Here is a 16186-nt window from a genome sequence, read left to right as displayed (position 1 = left end):
GAGCTTACTATTGATTTTGGAAAGCAATATAAATTAAAGAATGTCTTTAAGGATGACCACTACTAGAATTTAAAAGAACTCCAAACACAGGAAAATTTAAGGTAAAGAGGAGGAGGGGAAACTTCTAGTGAATAACTGGAGTGAAATAACTAGGTGGATCATACCACAGTTACTAACTATATTAACTAGGTAGAATACAACAAACTAAAGATACTGGAAAGTATCTGAAATAAAACTAGAGGAAAATTTTCTCTCAAAAAACTGCAACTGGAGGGGGTAAGAACTGAAGATTTGTGGTTTGTTCTGAGAAGGGGTTGACCTGATGATTTTCTCCGCCCCCCAGTGCTGCTAAGTTAGTAAGCCACAGGTATAAACCACAGCCCTGTCAATCAAGGTGCCAGAGCTGACTTTAAGGTTGAAAAATCAGCTGGAAATTTAAAGGGAAAATTTTGAATGGGAAAATAACAAAGAGTGAAACCCCAAATCTGAGTATAAACTCTGTGAATTCCTAAACTACTCAGCTATGATGGTGACTCTAGTGTATTCAGCAAAAAGCAGAAAAATGGCTCCTCATAGTATGACAGCCAAGTTTGCTGGCCTTTTAAAAATTGTGTAAGTTTCTCAGCACTATAACAAAAGACATGACACAGGCTACACATGAAGAGAAGAGGTTTATTTAGCTCAGATCTGGTTCAAGAGCTCGCTGCTTGCAGATGGCAATGTTGGGGGCCTGTTGGAGCAGGTAACCATATCTCAAACCAGAAGACAGACATGGCTCCCCTTATAACAACCAACTTGCTCTGGAGTGAACTTAAGGGCCACATGAGAACCACATTCTCAGAGCATGACCCCTAATGACTTAAGTACCTCCTACTCAGGCCCCACCTCTTAAAGGTTCCATAGCAGTTTTCAATGCTGCTGCCCTAGACCAAGTTCCTAACACAGGAACCTCTTGAATGGGGAGAGGGGAGGCACAAACCATATTCAAACGGTAGCATAAACTAAGTGCATATTGCAGTTGTGTGCAGTTTGTGCAGGATAAAGCTGAAATTAAGGGCTTGAAGTGTCAACTGACAGAACCTCTACAGAGTATCTTAAAATTAAAAAGGGATTCTAAGAAATAAGGAATCTAGGGAGAGTATTCAAACATGAGTATAATGTCTGACAAATCTTGAACGATTTTTCAAATTACACAGGCATATGGTATACACCAGGAGTCAAGTTGACACCAGTAAGCACAAGTCATAAGACTAGAACATAAATGTTGTGGCACAGTGGTTGAGCCACTGACTGTATGCCAGCATCTATTATCCAAGTGGTGATTTGAGTCTCAGATATTCTACTTCCCATCCAGCTTCCTGCTAATGTGTCAAGTACATGGGCCTCTGGCTTCTGCCTGATGCAGACCTGGGTGTTGCAGCTATTTTAGGAGTAATCCAGTGGATGGAAGATCTCTCTCTGTGTCTCCCTCTTTTTCTGTTGCTCTGCCTTTCAAATATATATATATATATATGTGTGTGTGTGTGTGTGTGTACACGTATATATATAAATAAGTAAACAAATACATTTTTAAAAGATTAGAATACATATATTAGTAGTTGTGTAACACAGAAAACAATTGCAATTTGAACACAAGCAAGTAACAACAACCTTCAGATAAATACAACAGAGTTATAAGTTACTACACCGTATTATTGTATAATGTCTAGTTTCCAACAAAATATTACTAGATAGGCAAAAAAGAAAAGTGGGACCCTTACTCAAGAAGCATGGGGGTCAATAAAAATGACTCCAAGAGGGTCCACACATTGACTTCACAGAGATAAAGGTGTCAAAACAATCATTATAAATGCTTATAAAATAAAAAAAACTATATTCAATGAAATAAAGTAAATGATCTTTGTTAAAATTTTTGGACAATTCTGGTCTTTTCCTGTTCCACATAAATTTTTGAATCAGTTTCTAAATTCTCCCCAAAAAAGCCTGCATGACTTTTGATAGAGATTCTGTTGATTCTGTAGATTTGGAGAGAATTGATATCTTTATAATGTTGAGTCTTCAAATCCAAGAATATATGGAAATTCTCTCCATTTACTTAGAATTTTTCTCAACAATATTTTACAATTTCGGTTTGCAAGTCAGTAACTTCTTTTGAATTTTTTCCTAAGTATTTTGTCCTTTTTGATGCTATTGTGAATTAAATTATTTTATTTCTCTTTCAGATTGGTCATTCATAGTATAAAGAAATGACTTACTTTTGTAAATTGATCCTGCATTTTGTGATTTTACTGAACTTCTTTATTCAAACAGCTTTTCTTCCCCCAAAGAAACATTTATTTAAGGAATACAAACTTTATGCATTTCATAAGTACAGCTTTAGCAATATAGTGATTCTTCCCACCATACCTGCCCTCCCACCCACACTCCCACTCCTCCTCCCCCTTCCATTCTGAGTCCCATTCTCCACTAAGATCTATTTTCAATTAACTTTATACACAGAAGACCAACTCTATACTAAGTAAAGATCAAACAACTTTTTTAAAAACAAACTTTAAATGTCAAAATAATTTAGAGAATTCTTGTGAAGATAGGACAGTTTCCATAGACCCCATTCAAATTCTTTTTTGCGTTTGACTTCTTCAGAATATTCTGCATGCAAAATTATGTCATGTGCAAGTGAAAAGTTTTACTTCTTTCTTTACAATCTGGATGGCTTTCACTTCTTTTTCCTGCCTCATTGGAGTGGCTACATTTTCTAGTTAATGCTGACTAGGACTAGTGAGAGTGATCAACCTTGTGTTGTTCATAATCTCAGGGGGAAAGCATTCAGAGTGTCTCCAGTAAGTCTGTGAACTGTAGGTTGTGCAGAGATGCCCCTTGATAAGGCAGGACGTTTATTTCAATTTCTCACTTGTTGAAAGCTTAACCATGAATGGCCATAGGATTCTGTTAAATGCTTTTTCTGTTTCTACTGAGGTGATTATGTAGTTTTGTTTTTTTTTTTGTCATTCATTCTCCTAATTGGATATGTTACATTAATTTCTCCCTGGCACTTCCTTCCCTTCCTCCTTTCCCCTGTATCTTACAGTGTTTCCTAGGATATCTGACAATCTGTTAAACAGTGGTGGTGATAGAGGTCAGTCTTGTCTTATTTCTGTTCATACAGAGAACATATTTAAAGTTCATTAGGTAAAATTTTGCTGTTGGTTCACCAACCTAAGAAAGGTCCTTTATTCATTTGATGTTAGGAATGTTTAATAATAAACACTTAACTTTATCAAAGATTTATTTTTGCATCATTTGCCATAATAATTAAGTTTTCTATTTCAGTATATTAATATGGCAAATTAGATGGATAGATTTCTCTGATGTTAAATCATTCTTAACATTCTTGGGATAAACTCTAAAGAACACAATTTTGAAATGTACTACTGGATTGAAAATTACTTTCTTAAAAGTAATCATACATACAGATTTATACATAGAGCTCACGTGGTTTGTAATTTTATCTTCCTGTTTTAATCGGGTTTATAATCATGGTTATATTAACCTCCTAAAATAGGCTGAGCAACTTCAGACTTGTTAAGGCTTTTTGAAAAAAGAGATTTTTGGCTCCCATTTCATTTTCTTTAATGTTCACTTAATTGTTCAAGTTTTAGTTCCTTATTTGAGCAAATTTGGCACTTTTTAGTCTCCTAGATGTGTTTATTTATCCTGGTTCAATTGAGCAAATGACCAACTGGCCATATTCCAAGAGGTTGCCGCACTCTGGGGTATCTTACTGATTGATTGGACCAGTTCCATCAGTCTACAATAACTACTGCAAAATATAATTCAATAGAAATAATAGTTTTTCCCTTGCTCTATTCTCACATGGAATGTCAGAGCCTACACCACAACAGAAAACAGTATATCAGTGTCATATTAGATGTAACAGAAAGTTACAGCTGAGGAATCAAATTTTGTTTGTGAAATGCTGAAATTTTAAGTGAGCAAAGGGAGGTTCATCTGGATTATAGCAGAAGCAGAAATGGGCTCCTAGAGTTATGGAAAAGTTTGGAAAAAATGGGACCAGAGTGACAAAAAGGTATCCCATATAGCGTCCTTGAGGGCAAGGGCCGCATCTAATCTCTTCCCTTTCCTATCAGTGCCACGCACAAGTAAGTCCCTGTTGTCAGGGCAGCTACTTTCAATTAGCGGATAAACTGAAGGTCGGAGGGATGATCAGAGGAGGAATCACAGAACTGGTTGCAGAACAGGTTTTACGTTGGACTAACGATCACCCCCAATTTTCCCTTCCCATTTTCCTGTAAAGGGGGCAAAATCCTTACAGGGAGGAGGCATGAGGCGCACAGTAAACGTCTGCGCAGCAAGATTTTTAAAAAACAAACTTTTGACTACGCTCTGAATTATGAGCTCTGTTACTCTGCCGTCTGCTTCGGAGATCCCCCGAAAACAATGAACAAGGGGCGCCAGGGTTTCCCTTAGGCCCTCAAGGGCCCGCACACCACAGGGCGAGGCCTACGGGTCCCTAGGTCGCGTCGGGGCGGTCGGTGCACACAGGCCTCGCCTCGGAGAGGAGGGGAGGATGCCGGGACCACGCCTCGCGCATGCGCCGACGACCCTCCAGCTGCAGCCCAGGTCCTCGCGCGCGGTGGACCGGCCACGGTGGCTCAGCCCCCATCCGGACCTTCCCAGGAAATGGAGGCCGAGGCGGAGGCCCTCGCTGCAGCACCGCCTCAGCTCCTGGAGGCGGAGGCAGAGCACTCTCTGAACACGTCGGGGGACAGGCCAGGAGACGTCGGTCCCTACGACTTGACCATCCTTCATTTCAACGATGTTTACGAGGTGGACCCGCGGCCTGAGGAGCCGGTGGGAGGCGCCGCCAGGTGGGGGCCGCCATCTTGCCCGCCAGACCCTTGGAGGGCACATGAGGGTGGTGACTGGAAACCTGGCAGAGGCGGGGAATGGCAGGACTTCGGTTAGAACTCTGCAGGCGGTTGTTGCAGCTCGCTGCCGGCCCTAGTTAGTAAATTCAGGAGTTAGGGATTGGTGTGGGGGAAATACTAGAACTGGTTCTACTTGTGGAAAAATGGGCATGAAAACCTTCTTGAATGTGAACAATAGAGGATGATATATTTAGTCCCAACTGGGATCAAATCCAGCTTTTCCACTAACCATTTGTGTTATCTTGGACAAGGAGGTAACATTTCTTGAGTATTTCATCATTTAAAAAAAAAAAGGATAAATTGAGGTAATTTATGCAAAGCATCCATCAGAATGTCTAACCTGTGATTAAACAGTACTGGTTAAAATTTTTTTCCTCTTTATTATAAAATTGTCAGCGCTCAGTGAGACATGTAACTGCTAATAATAGTCAGGAACCCAAGTTTTCTTAGCACATCTTTTGTTCCTTCTTTGCCAAGACTGCTACAAACTTCAATATAGGGCTTAATCAAGAAAAGAAAACATTATACTGGGATTGAAAAAACAGCCAGGATGTGGCTAGGTGGTGCAGTAGGAATCCTGTACGGAGACAAGACACCAAGGCCTTTTAACAGGAAGGCCCAGGTGGAATTTCTTTTTTTTTTTTTTTTTTATCTTTTATTTAATGAATATAAATTTCCAAAGTACGACTCATGTGTTACAATGGCTTCCCCCCCCATACCGACCCTCCCACCCACAACCCTCCCCCCTCCCACCCCCTCTCCCCTTCCACTCACATCAAGATTCATTTTCGATTATCTTAATATACAGAAGATCAGCTTAGTATACCTTACTTATCTAAAAGCCTGAGCCTTGAACAAAGAGGGGTTTTTTCCTTATATATGGTTTTAGCCTCTTTGTCTCCCTTAAATGGTTACAAGCATATATTTAATTGGATATTCTAATGTTAATGGCAGCCACAGGACTGCTCCACATGGGAGCAGAGTTACTGATGACACTGTCTGCTGTCTGGCCAGGGTTAACATCATTGCTTGGTTCTAACAGGCAGAACCTGAAATGGTTCCATGTGAGTAGGTAGGGACTACAGTTTTTGCATTCATAAGCAAGTAGATAATAATTGCTTTTCATTCTCAGGATAGATTCCTCCCTTTTTCTTCTTTTGACCTTGGGAAGGCCTCTACCACGACTTTAATCTAATCATGTCAGCTAGAAATAAATTTGCTTAGAAGACAAGGCCTCTGCCACAGTGGAGAAGGAAACATTTCAGGATTAGCACTTTAGGTGGCATAGGTTCTTCTAGGTTTGAATTTTTTCTTTCTACTTGTGTGTCGTAAGACAGGTCATTTTGACCTCTTTGGAGTTTATTTTCCTTTTTTGTTTTTTTGAGTCAAGAGGTTGGACTCCATACATCTGACATTGTTCTGATTCAAAGATGAAAAATATTAGGAAATAGGGGAATAACAATGAGGACTAAGGTAAGGCAGTGTTGTATTAATGTAAAAAAGTAGTGGAATATAAAACTTGGCATTGTAGAAAACAATAGTTTGGCTGGAAGTTGAGTTTTAGTCTAGGTTTTGAGGATGATATATAAAGGTCTGTGATGTGATCCAAGAAGTGGTTTGGAAACATTGAGAAAAACGGTAAGGGTGATTTGGAGTGGAAAATATTAGGGTGGGGGAAAACTCTTAAGAGGAGAAATAATTGCGTATAGTCAGTTGATACCAAGAGTCAAATGGAACAGATGGATTTGAGACAACACATTCAAAGAACAAGAAGATGTGGTTACTCAGTGTGTGTGCGTGTGTGTGTGTGTGTGTGTGTGCGCGCGCGAAAGGAGAGCAATAGGGGTCAGAAGAAAAGGGAAGGGAGCTGCAGTTGTCCTGTTGTTTAATACTGGGAAAGCGATAGCATTGAACTGTTGCTGAAGGAGGAGTTAGTGTGATGGGAATTGGTGTTGGGAAGGGAATGTTTAATCAGTTGAACTTGAGAAACTTGCTGATTATGTAGGCAGAAATAAATGGCAAATATTTGGGCAGATATCAGCTCCCAATCAGCTTTTCTCTTTAGAGTCTTTTAATTATTCTTTTCTACTGCAAACTCTTTTGTATATGTATAACTCTTCTGTACCTTGGGAAGAAAATCCTATTCTTTAAATCTGAGACTTCTCTATGGAGAAGTCCATTTGAGGTGGTACTGGCTGTTTTGGAGGCTAGCAAGTACCTCTTTCTAGGGGTGGGCTCATTTCTTTTTTTTCAGACATCCCTGCTTACAGTCAGTCCATTTTTTTTTATTTGACAGATAGAGTTAAACAGTGAGATAGAGACAGAGAGAAAGGTCTTCCTTCCGTTGGTTCACCCCCCAAATGGTTGCTACGGCTGGTGCGCTGTGCCAATTGAAACCAGGAGCCAGGTGCTTCCTCCTGGTCTCCCATGCGGGTGCAGGGGCCCAAGCACATGAACCATCCTCCATTGCCCTCCCGGGCCACAGCAGAGAGCTGGACTGGAAGAGGAGCAACTGGGACTAGAACTTGTTGCCCATATGGGATGCCAGTGCCGCAGGCGGAGGATGAACCAAGTGAGTCATGGCACCAGCCCAAGTCCATGTGTTTTTCAGAGAAGACTGTCAAGTGCTAGACACTCTGGGACATGTATTTAGAATCAGAGGCTGAAGATCAGGAAGCTACTTATGCCCTTGATTTCCTTTAATAGCTAGAACTGTGGTATTTTAATTTACATCAAAATGCAAACTACTCAGAGCAGAAACTTTGTTTTTACCATCACATTATTCTCAGGACCCATGATAGTATCTGCTACAAAGTAGGTACTGAATATATACTTTTTGAGTGGATGAGTATGGTGCGTACCGGAACATTCTGAACAGATGGAATGGCTGTGAATGGTATATTTGATTGTAACTTCATCTGACTATGGTTGTGGTGGTGGTATGATAGTGAGCTGAATTCTGTTGATTCTTGGTCATTGAATTATTTTTGTTTTTAATAAACTTTATATTTTGAACTGTTTTAGATTAATAAAAAATCATGAAGATCATACAAAGAGTTTGCATGTTTCCCCTATTTACTATGGTATATTTCTTATATAATGAGCCAAAGTCAATATGGTATTTTTTAAAAATTTATTTATTTGAAAGAGTTACAGAGAGAGAGGGAGAGGCAGAGAGAGAGGTCTTCCATCCACTGGTTCACTCCCCAATTGGCTGCAAAGGCCGGAGCTGCGCCAGACTGAAGCCTGGAGCCAGGCGCTTCTTCCGGGTCTCTCACGTGGGTGCAGGGGCCCAAGGACTTGGGCCATCTTCTACTGCTTTCCCAGGCCACAGCAGAGAACTGGATCGGAAGTGGAGCAGCCAGGACTCAAACTGGCATCCATATGGGATGCTGGCACTGCAGGTGGTGGCTTTACCTGCTACGCCACAGTGCTGGCCCCAATATGGTATTATTAACCAGCATCAATATTTGATTCGGATTTTCTTAGTTTTTATTTAATGTGCTTTTCCTGTTTCAGGATCCTACATAGCAGTGTTGGGGAACTATCTATTTATTTATTTATTTATTTATTTTGCCATGGATAATTTGGATATTTCTTTTTTTTTTTAACTTTTATTTAATGAATATAAATTTCCAAAGTACGATTTATGGATTACAATGGCTTCCCCCCCATACCGTCCCTCCCACCCGTAACCCTCCCCTTTCCCACTCCCTCTCCCCTTCCATTCACATCAAGATTCATTTTCTATTATCTTAATATACAGAAGATCAGCTTAGTATACATTAAGTAAGGATTTCAATAGTTTGCTCCCACACAGAAACATAAAGTGAAAAATAATAGATGATTTTTTTAAAATGATGATGAAATCAGATCAGACCTATTGTCATGTTTAATCCCAGTGAGAGTCAAGTTGGGAGTTGATAATTTCTTTTCTTTTTTTTTTCTTTTTTTTTTTTTTTTACAGAGGATCAGTTTAGTATGCATTAAGTAAAGATTTCAACAGTTTGCACCCCCATAGAAACACAAAGTGAAATATATTGTTTGAGTACTCGTTATAGCATTAAATCTCAATGCACAGCACATTAAGGACAGAGATCCTACATGAGGAGTAAGTGCACAGTGACTCCTGTTGTTGACTTTACCAATTGACACTCCTGTCTATGGCATCAGTAATCTCCCTATGCTCCAGTCATGAGTTTCCAAGGCTATGGAAGCCCTCTGAGTTCTCCGACTCTTATCTTGTTTAGACAAGGTCATAGTCAAAGTGGAGGTTCTCTCCTCCCTTCAGAGAAAGGTACCTCCTTCTTTGAAGACCTGTTCTTTCCACTGAGATCTCACTCACAGAGATCTTTTGCCAGAGTGTCTTGGCTTTCCATGCCTGAAATACTCTCATGGGCTTTTCAGCCAGATCGGAATGCCTTTAGGGCTGATTCTGAGGCCAGAGTGCTATTTAGGACATCTGCCATTCTATGAGTCTGCTGAGTATCTCACTTCCCATGTTGGATCACTCTCCCCTTTATTTATTCTATCGGTTAGTGTTAGCAGATACTAGACTTGTTTATGTGCTCCCTTTGACTCTTAGTCCTTTCATTATGATCAATTGTGGACTGAAATTGATCACTTGGACTAGTGAGATGGCATTGGTACATTCCACCTTGATGGGATTAAATTGGAGTCCCCTGGTATGTTTCTAACTCTACCATTTGGGGCAAGTCAGCTTGAGCATGTCCCAAATTATATATCTCTTCCCTCTCTTATTCCTACTCTTATGTTTAACAGGGATCACATTTCAGTTAAATTTCAACACTTAAGAATAACTGTGTATTAATTACAGAGTTAAACCAGTCATATTAAGTAGAACAGACAAAAAAAACTACTAAGAGGGATAATGTATTAAGTTGTTCATTAACAGTCAGGGCTATGCTGATCAAGTCACCGTTTCCCATTGTGTCCATTCCACTTCAACAGGTTTCCTTTTTGGTGTTCAGTCAGTTGTCACCGATCAGGGAGAACATATGGTATTTGTCCCTTTGGGACTGGCTTATTTCACTCAGCATGATGTGTTCCAGATTCCTCCATTTTGTTGCAAATGACTGGATTTTGTTGTTTCTTACTGCGGTATAGTATTCTAAAGAGTACATATCCCATAATTTCTTTATCCAGTCTACCGTTGATGGGCATTTAGGTTGGTTCCAGGTCTTAGCTATTGTGAATTGAGCTGCAATAAACATTAGGCTGCAGACTGCTTTTTTGTTTGCCAATTGAAATTCCTTTGGGTAAATCCCAAGGAGTGGGATGGCTGGGTCAAACGGTAGGGTTATCTTGAGGTTTCTGAGGGATCTCCAGACTGACTTCCATAGTGGCTTCACCAGTCTGCATTCCCACCAACAGTGGGTTAGTGTCCCTTTTTCCCCACATCCTCGCCAGCATCTGTTGTTGGTAGATTTCTGAATGTGAGCCATTCTAACCAGGGTGAGGTGAAACCTCATTGTAGTTTTGATTTGCATTTCCCTGATTGCTAATGACCTTGAACATTTTTTCATGTGCCTGTTGGCCATTTGGATTTCCTCTTTTGAAAAATGTCTATTGAGGTCCTTGGCCCATCTCTTAATTGGGTTGTTGGTTTTGTTTTTGTGGAGTTTCTTGATCTCTTTGTAGATTCTGGTTATTAACCCTTTATCTGTTGCATAGTTTGCAAATATGTTTTCCCATTCTGTCGGTTGTCTCTTCACTCTCCTGTTTCTTTTGCAGTACATAAACTTCTCAATTTGATGCAATCCCAATAGTTGATTTTGGCTTTGACTGCCTGTGCCTCCCGGGTCTTTTCCAGAAACTCTTTGTCGGTGCCAATATCTTGAAGGGTTTCTCCAATGTTCTCTAGTAACTTGATGGTGTCAGGTTGTAGATTTAGGTCTTTAATCCATATTGAGTGGATTTTTGTGTAAGGTGTAAGGTAGGGGTCTTGCTTCATGCTTCTGCACGTGGAAATCCAATTTTCCCAGCACCATTTATTGAATAGACTGTCCTTGTTCCAGGAATTGGTTTTGTATCCTTGATCAAATATAAGATGGCTGTAGATGTTTGGATTGATTTCTGGTGTTTCAATTCTGTTCCATTGGTCTATCCATCTGTTTCTGTACCAGTACCATGCTGTTTTGATTACAACTGCCCTGTAGTATGTCCTGAAATCTGGTATTGTGATGCTTTTGGCTTTGTTTTTGTTGTACAAGATTGCTTTAGCTATTCGAGGTCTCTTGTGCCTCCATATAAATTTCAGCACCAATTTTTCCAGATCTGAGAAGAAGGTCTTCGGTATCTTGATTGGTATTGCATTGAATTTATAAATTGCTTTTGGGAGAATGGACATTTTGATGATATTGATTCTTCCAATCCATAAGCATGGAAGATTTTTCCATTTCTTGGTATCCTCTTCTATTTCTTTCTTTAAGGTTTTGTAATTTTCATCGTAGAGATCTTTAACGTCCTTGGTTAAGTTTATTCCAAGGTATTTGATTGTTTTTGTAGCTATTGTGAATGGGATTGATCTTAGCAGTTCTTTCTAAGCCATGGCATTGTCTATGTATACAAAGGCTGTTGATTTTTGTGCATTGATTTTATACCCTGCTGCTTTGCCAAAATCTTCTATGAGTTCCAATAGTCTCTTAGTAGAGTTCTTTGGGTCCCCTAAATAAAGAATCATGTCATGTGGAAAGAGGGATAGTTTGAGTTCTTCCTTCCCAATTTGTATCCCTTTAATTTCTTTTTCTTGCCTAATAGCTCTGGCTAGAACATCCAGAACTATATTGAATAGCAGTGGTGAGAGTGGACATCCCTGTCTGGTCCCAGATCTCAGTGGAAATGCTTCCAACATTTCCCCATTCAATAGGATGTTGGCTGTGGGTTTTTCATAGATTGCTTTGATTGTATTGAGGAATGTTCCTTCCAAACCCAGTTTGCTTAGAGTTTTCATCATGAACGGGTGTTGTATTTTATCAAATGCTTTCTCGGCATCTATTGAGATAATCATATGGTTTTTCTTCTGCAGTCTGTTAATGTGGTGTATCACATTGATTGTCTTGCGCACATTAAACCATCCCTGCATACCAGGGATAAATCCCACTTGGTCTGGGTGGATGATCTTTCTGATGTGTTGTTGCATTCTATTGGCGAGAATTTTATTGAAGATTTTTGCATCTATGTTCATCAGGGATATTGGTCTGTAATTCTCTTTCAGTGCTGCATCTTTTTCCGGCTTAGGAATTAAGGTGATGCTGGCTTCATAGAAAGAATTTGGGAGGATTCCCTCTTCTTCGATTGTTCTGAATAGTTTGAGAAGAATTGGAGTTAGTTCTTCTTTAAATGTCTGGTAGAATTCAGCAGTGAATCCATCTGGTCCTGGGGTTTTCTTTGTTGGGAGGGCCTTTATTACTGTTTCAATTTCTGTCTCAGTTATGGGTCTGTTTAGGTTTTCGATGTCTTCCTGGTTCAATTTAGGTAGGTTGCATGTGTCCAGGAATGTATCCATTTCTGATAGGTTTCCCTGTTTGCTGGCATACAAGTCCTTCTAGTAATTTCTGATGATTCTTTTTATTTCTGTGGTGTCTGTTGTTACGTTTCCTTTTTCATCTCTGATTTTATTGATTTGGGTCTTTTCTCTTCTTTCTTTAGTTAGTTGGGCCAATGGGGTGTCAATTTTGTTTATTTTTTCAAAAAACCAGCTCCTCGTTTGGCTGATTTTTTGGAATGTTTTTCTTGATTCAATCCTGTTAATTTCTTCTCTGATTTTAATTATTTCTCTTCTCCTACTAGATTTGGGTCTGGTTTGCTGTAGGTTTTCTAGATCCTTGAGGTGAATTGAAAGCTCATCTATTTGGTGCCTTTCCAATTTCTTGATGTAGGCACCTATTGATATAAACTTTCCTCTTAACACTGCTTTTGCTGCGTCCCATAAGTTTTGGTATGTTGTGCTGTTATCCTCATTTACTTCCAGAAAGTTTTTGATTTCTCTTTTGATTTCTTCTATGACCCATTGTTCATTCAGGAGCATGTTGTTCAATCTCCATGTATTTGCATATGCTCTAGGGATTCCTGAGTTGCTAATTTCCAACTTCATTCCTTTATGGTCTGAGAAGCTGCATGGTATGATTCTAATTCTCTTGAATTTGCTGAGACTTGCTTTATGGCCTAGTATGTGGTCAATCCTAGAGAAGGTTCCATGTACTGCTGAGAAGAATGTAAAATCTTTAGCTGTAGGATTGAAAGTTCTGTAGATATCTGTTAGATCCATTTGGGCTATAGTGTCGTTTATATCTACTGTATCCTTGTTGATCTTCTGTCCTATTGATCTGTCTATTTCTGAGAGTGGAGTATTGAAGTCCCCCAGTACTATTGTATTGGGGTCTAAGTCTCCCTTTAAGTTCGTTAACAAATCTTTTATATAAACCGGTGCCCTGTAGTTAGGTGCATATACATTGATAATTGTTATATCTTCCTGTTGAATTGATCCCTTAATCATTATGTAGTGTCCCTCTTTGTCTCTCTTAACGTTTTTTGTGGTAAAGTTTATGGTGTCTGATATTAAGATGGCTACGCCCGCTCTTTTTTCATTTCTGTTGGCATGGTATATCTTTTTCCAGCCTTTCACTTTCAGTCTGTATGGATCTTTGTTGAAAGATGTGTTTCTTGTAAGCAGCAAATAGATGGGTTTTGTTCCTTAACCCAATCAGCCAATCGGTGTCTTTTAACTGGACAGTTCAGGCCATTCACGTTCAATGTGACTAATGATAAGTGGTAACTTTGCCCTGCCATTTGCCAAAGATAAGTTCTAATATATGCTTTGAATTCCCTGTGATCTTTTGCTGTGAGCTTTCCTTCCTTGGTTTCCTTCTTTTACCTTCTTTCATATTGATGACCGTGTTTCTGTGTTTCTGTGTGTAACACATCTTTAAGCATCTTTTGCAGGGCTGGACGAGTGGCAACAAATTCTTTCAATTTCTGTTTGTTATGAAAAGTCTTTATTTCACCTTAATTCACAAATGATAGCTTTGCAGGATATAATATTCTGGGCTGGCAGTTGTTCTCTCTTAGTACCTGGGCTATATCTCGCCATTCCCTCCTAGCTTGTAGAGTTTCTGATGAGAAGTCAGCTGTGAGTCTGATTGGAGATCCTCTGAGAGTAATCTGACGTTTCTCTCTTGCACATTTTAGGATCTTTTCTTTTTTTTTTATTTTTTTATTTTTTTTATTTTTATTTTTTTTTATTTATTTTTTTTGACAGGCAGAGTGGACAGAGAGAGAGAGAGACAGATTGAAAGGTCTTCCTTTTGCCGTTGGTTCACCCTCCAATGGCCGCCGTGGCTGGCGCGCTGCGGCCAGTGCACTGCGCTGATCCGATGGCAGGAGCCAGGAGCCAGGTGCTTTTGCTGGTCTCCCATGGGGTGCAGGGCCCAAGCACCTGGGCCATCCTCCACTGCACTCCCTGGCCACAGCAGAGAGCTGGCCTGGAAGAGGGGCAACCGGGACAGAACCGACGCCCCGACCGGGACTAGAACCCGGTGTGCCGGCGCCGCTAGGCGGAGGATTAGCCTAGTGAGCCGCGGCGCCGGCCTACGATCTTTTCTTTATGTTTCACTGTGGAGAGTTTAATTACAACGTGTCGTGGTGAGGATCTCTTTTGGTCGTGTTTATTAGGGGTTCTGTGAGCTTCCTGTACTAGGATTTCTCTGTCCTTCTCCAAACCTGGGAAATTTTCTGCTAATATCTCACTAAAAAGGCCTTCTAATCCTTTCTCCCTCTCCATGCCTTCAGGAACTCCTAGAACCCAAATGTTGGGTTTTTTAATAGTATCCTGAAGATTCCTGACAATATGTTTTAGATTTCTAATTTCCTCTTCTTTTCTTTGGTTTGACTGTATCCTTTCCTGTTCTCTGTCTTCTAAGTCAGATATTCTCTCTTCTGCTTCTCCCATTCTGTTTGTAAGGCTCTCTATTGTGTTTTTCATTTGATCTATTGAATTCTTCACTGCAGTCACTATCCCACTTTCCTGTTCTACTAGTTTCTGTGTTTCATTTTGATTCCTCCTTAATATTTCATTTTCACGAGAGAGATTTTCTATCTTGTCCATTAAGGATTTCTGTAGTTCAGGAATTTGTTTTTGAGAACTTCTTAATGTTCTTATCAATTTTTTGAGATCTGCTTCTTGCATTTCTTCTGTGTCATCATCCTCATAATCTTGAATTGGGGTGTCTTTTTCATTTGAGGGCTTCATGGTGACTTCCTTGTTTTTATTACCTTGGTTTTTGCGTTTCTTATTTGGCATATTGGAGATATTTGGTTTCTTCACTGTGGTGCTTTTTCTTGTTATACTATGACTCTAGATTAAGTGGACTATCTGTTTTTGATGGAGCCTTAGGGCTTGAGATGGGTGTGGCCTGAGAGCTCTGTTTGGTGTGCCAAAGGTGACACTCCCAGGTTAGGCGTGGTAAACCTCTCTCTCTCTCTCTCTCTCTCTCTCTCTCTCTCTCTTTTTGATTCAAAAGGGAAGTTATTCTGCACAGCTGAACGAAGTTGGAGGTAGTTAGCAAGCAAATGATATACCCGCAGGAGCCAGAGATCAGAAGCTCTTTCCCAAGGACCACACAGGGAATCTGTTCGGCCTTCAGAGTGGGCTCAAATTCTCCTTCAGTCTCCCACTGGGTTGCCAAAGTTACGGAATTGTAGCGTCTCTGGAGAGTGCTCACGTGAATTCCGTGAGTTCTCTCCCCCACCGTCTCTTTTTTCACAGTCTCAGTTCAGTAGCACCACAAATTTACTAGGTCCTAATCTCCTGTTAATTCGCCCCGCCCAGAGTCAGGTTTTTCTGCTAGGCTCAGGGCCGGTGCAGCCCTGAGGTCGCTCTGCTTATGATGTATGTCCAAGATGGCGCCTGCTCTTTGTCTTGCTCGCCCTTGAGAGGTGAGCGGAGAGAGAGAAACCCGTGTCCGTACCAGTCACCTTTTTTTTTTTTCCTCTCTCTCTCTTCCAGTTAGCTTGGTGAAGTTCCCCCCCGCCCCCGGGGGTTGTTCCCTCTAGTCTCCTCTCTCCGCTTGCCTGACGGTGTCTCGGGTTATTGAGGTTCGGCTCACCTCGCGTTCCAGCACTGGTGTGTTGAGTCTGCCGCTGGTGTCCCGAACTGTGGGCTCCCACGCTCTCCACGCAGGTCTGCTCCCCTTCCAGCGCCGATGTGTGGACTCGGA

General features: G+C 40.5%; 1 protein-coding gene across 2 annotated transcripts in view; it reads left to right on the top strand.

Annotated features, from left to right (window-relative positions):
* Positions 1-4636: 4636 nt before the first annotated feature.
* The window catches only part of LOC100355797 (snake venom 5'-nucleotidase), a 106940-nt gene continuing 95390 nt past the window's right edge, over positions 4637-16186 (top strand). Inside the window, exon 1 of one of the 2 annotated variants that reach the window (XM_008262266.3) lies at positions 4637-4889. In XM_008262266.3, coding sequence (XP_008260488.3) covers positions 4702-4889 — 188 coding nt within the window. In that variant the 5' untranslated portion in view covers positions 4637-4701. The remainder of the gene's footprint in view (positions 4890-16186) is intronic. The other variant, XM_051853734.2, reaches the window with a different exon arrangement.

The sequence above is a fragment of the Oryctolagus cuniculus genome, chromosome 14 (assembly GCF_964237555.1).
Source record: "Oryctolagus cuniculus chromosome 14, mOryCun1.1, whole genome shotgun sequence".
In the NCBI taxonomy this organism is placed as follows: domain Eukaryota; kingdom Metazoa; phylum Chordata; class Mammalia; order Lagomorpha; family Leporidae; genus Oryctolagus; species Oryctolagus cuniculus.
Note: the sequence above shows the minus strand (reverse complement) of the source record. Positions and strands in the feature narration are given on the sequence as shown.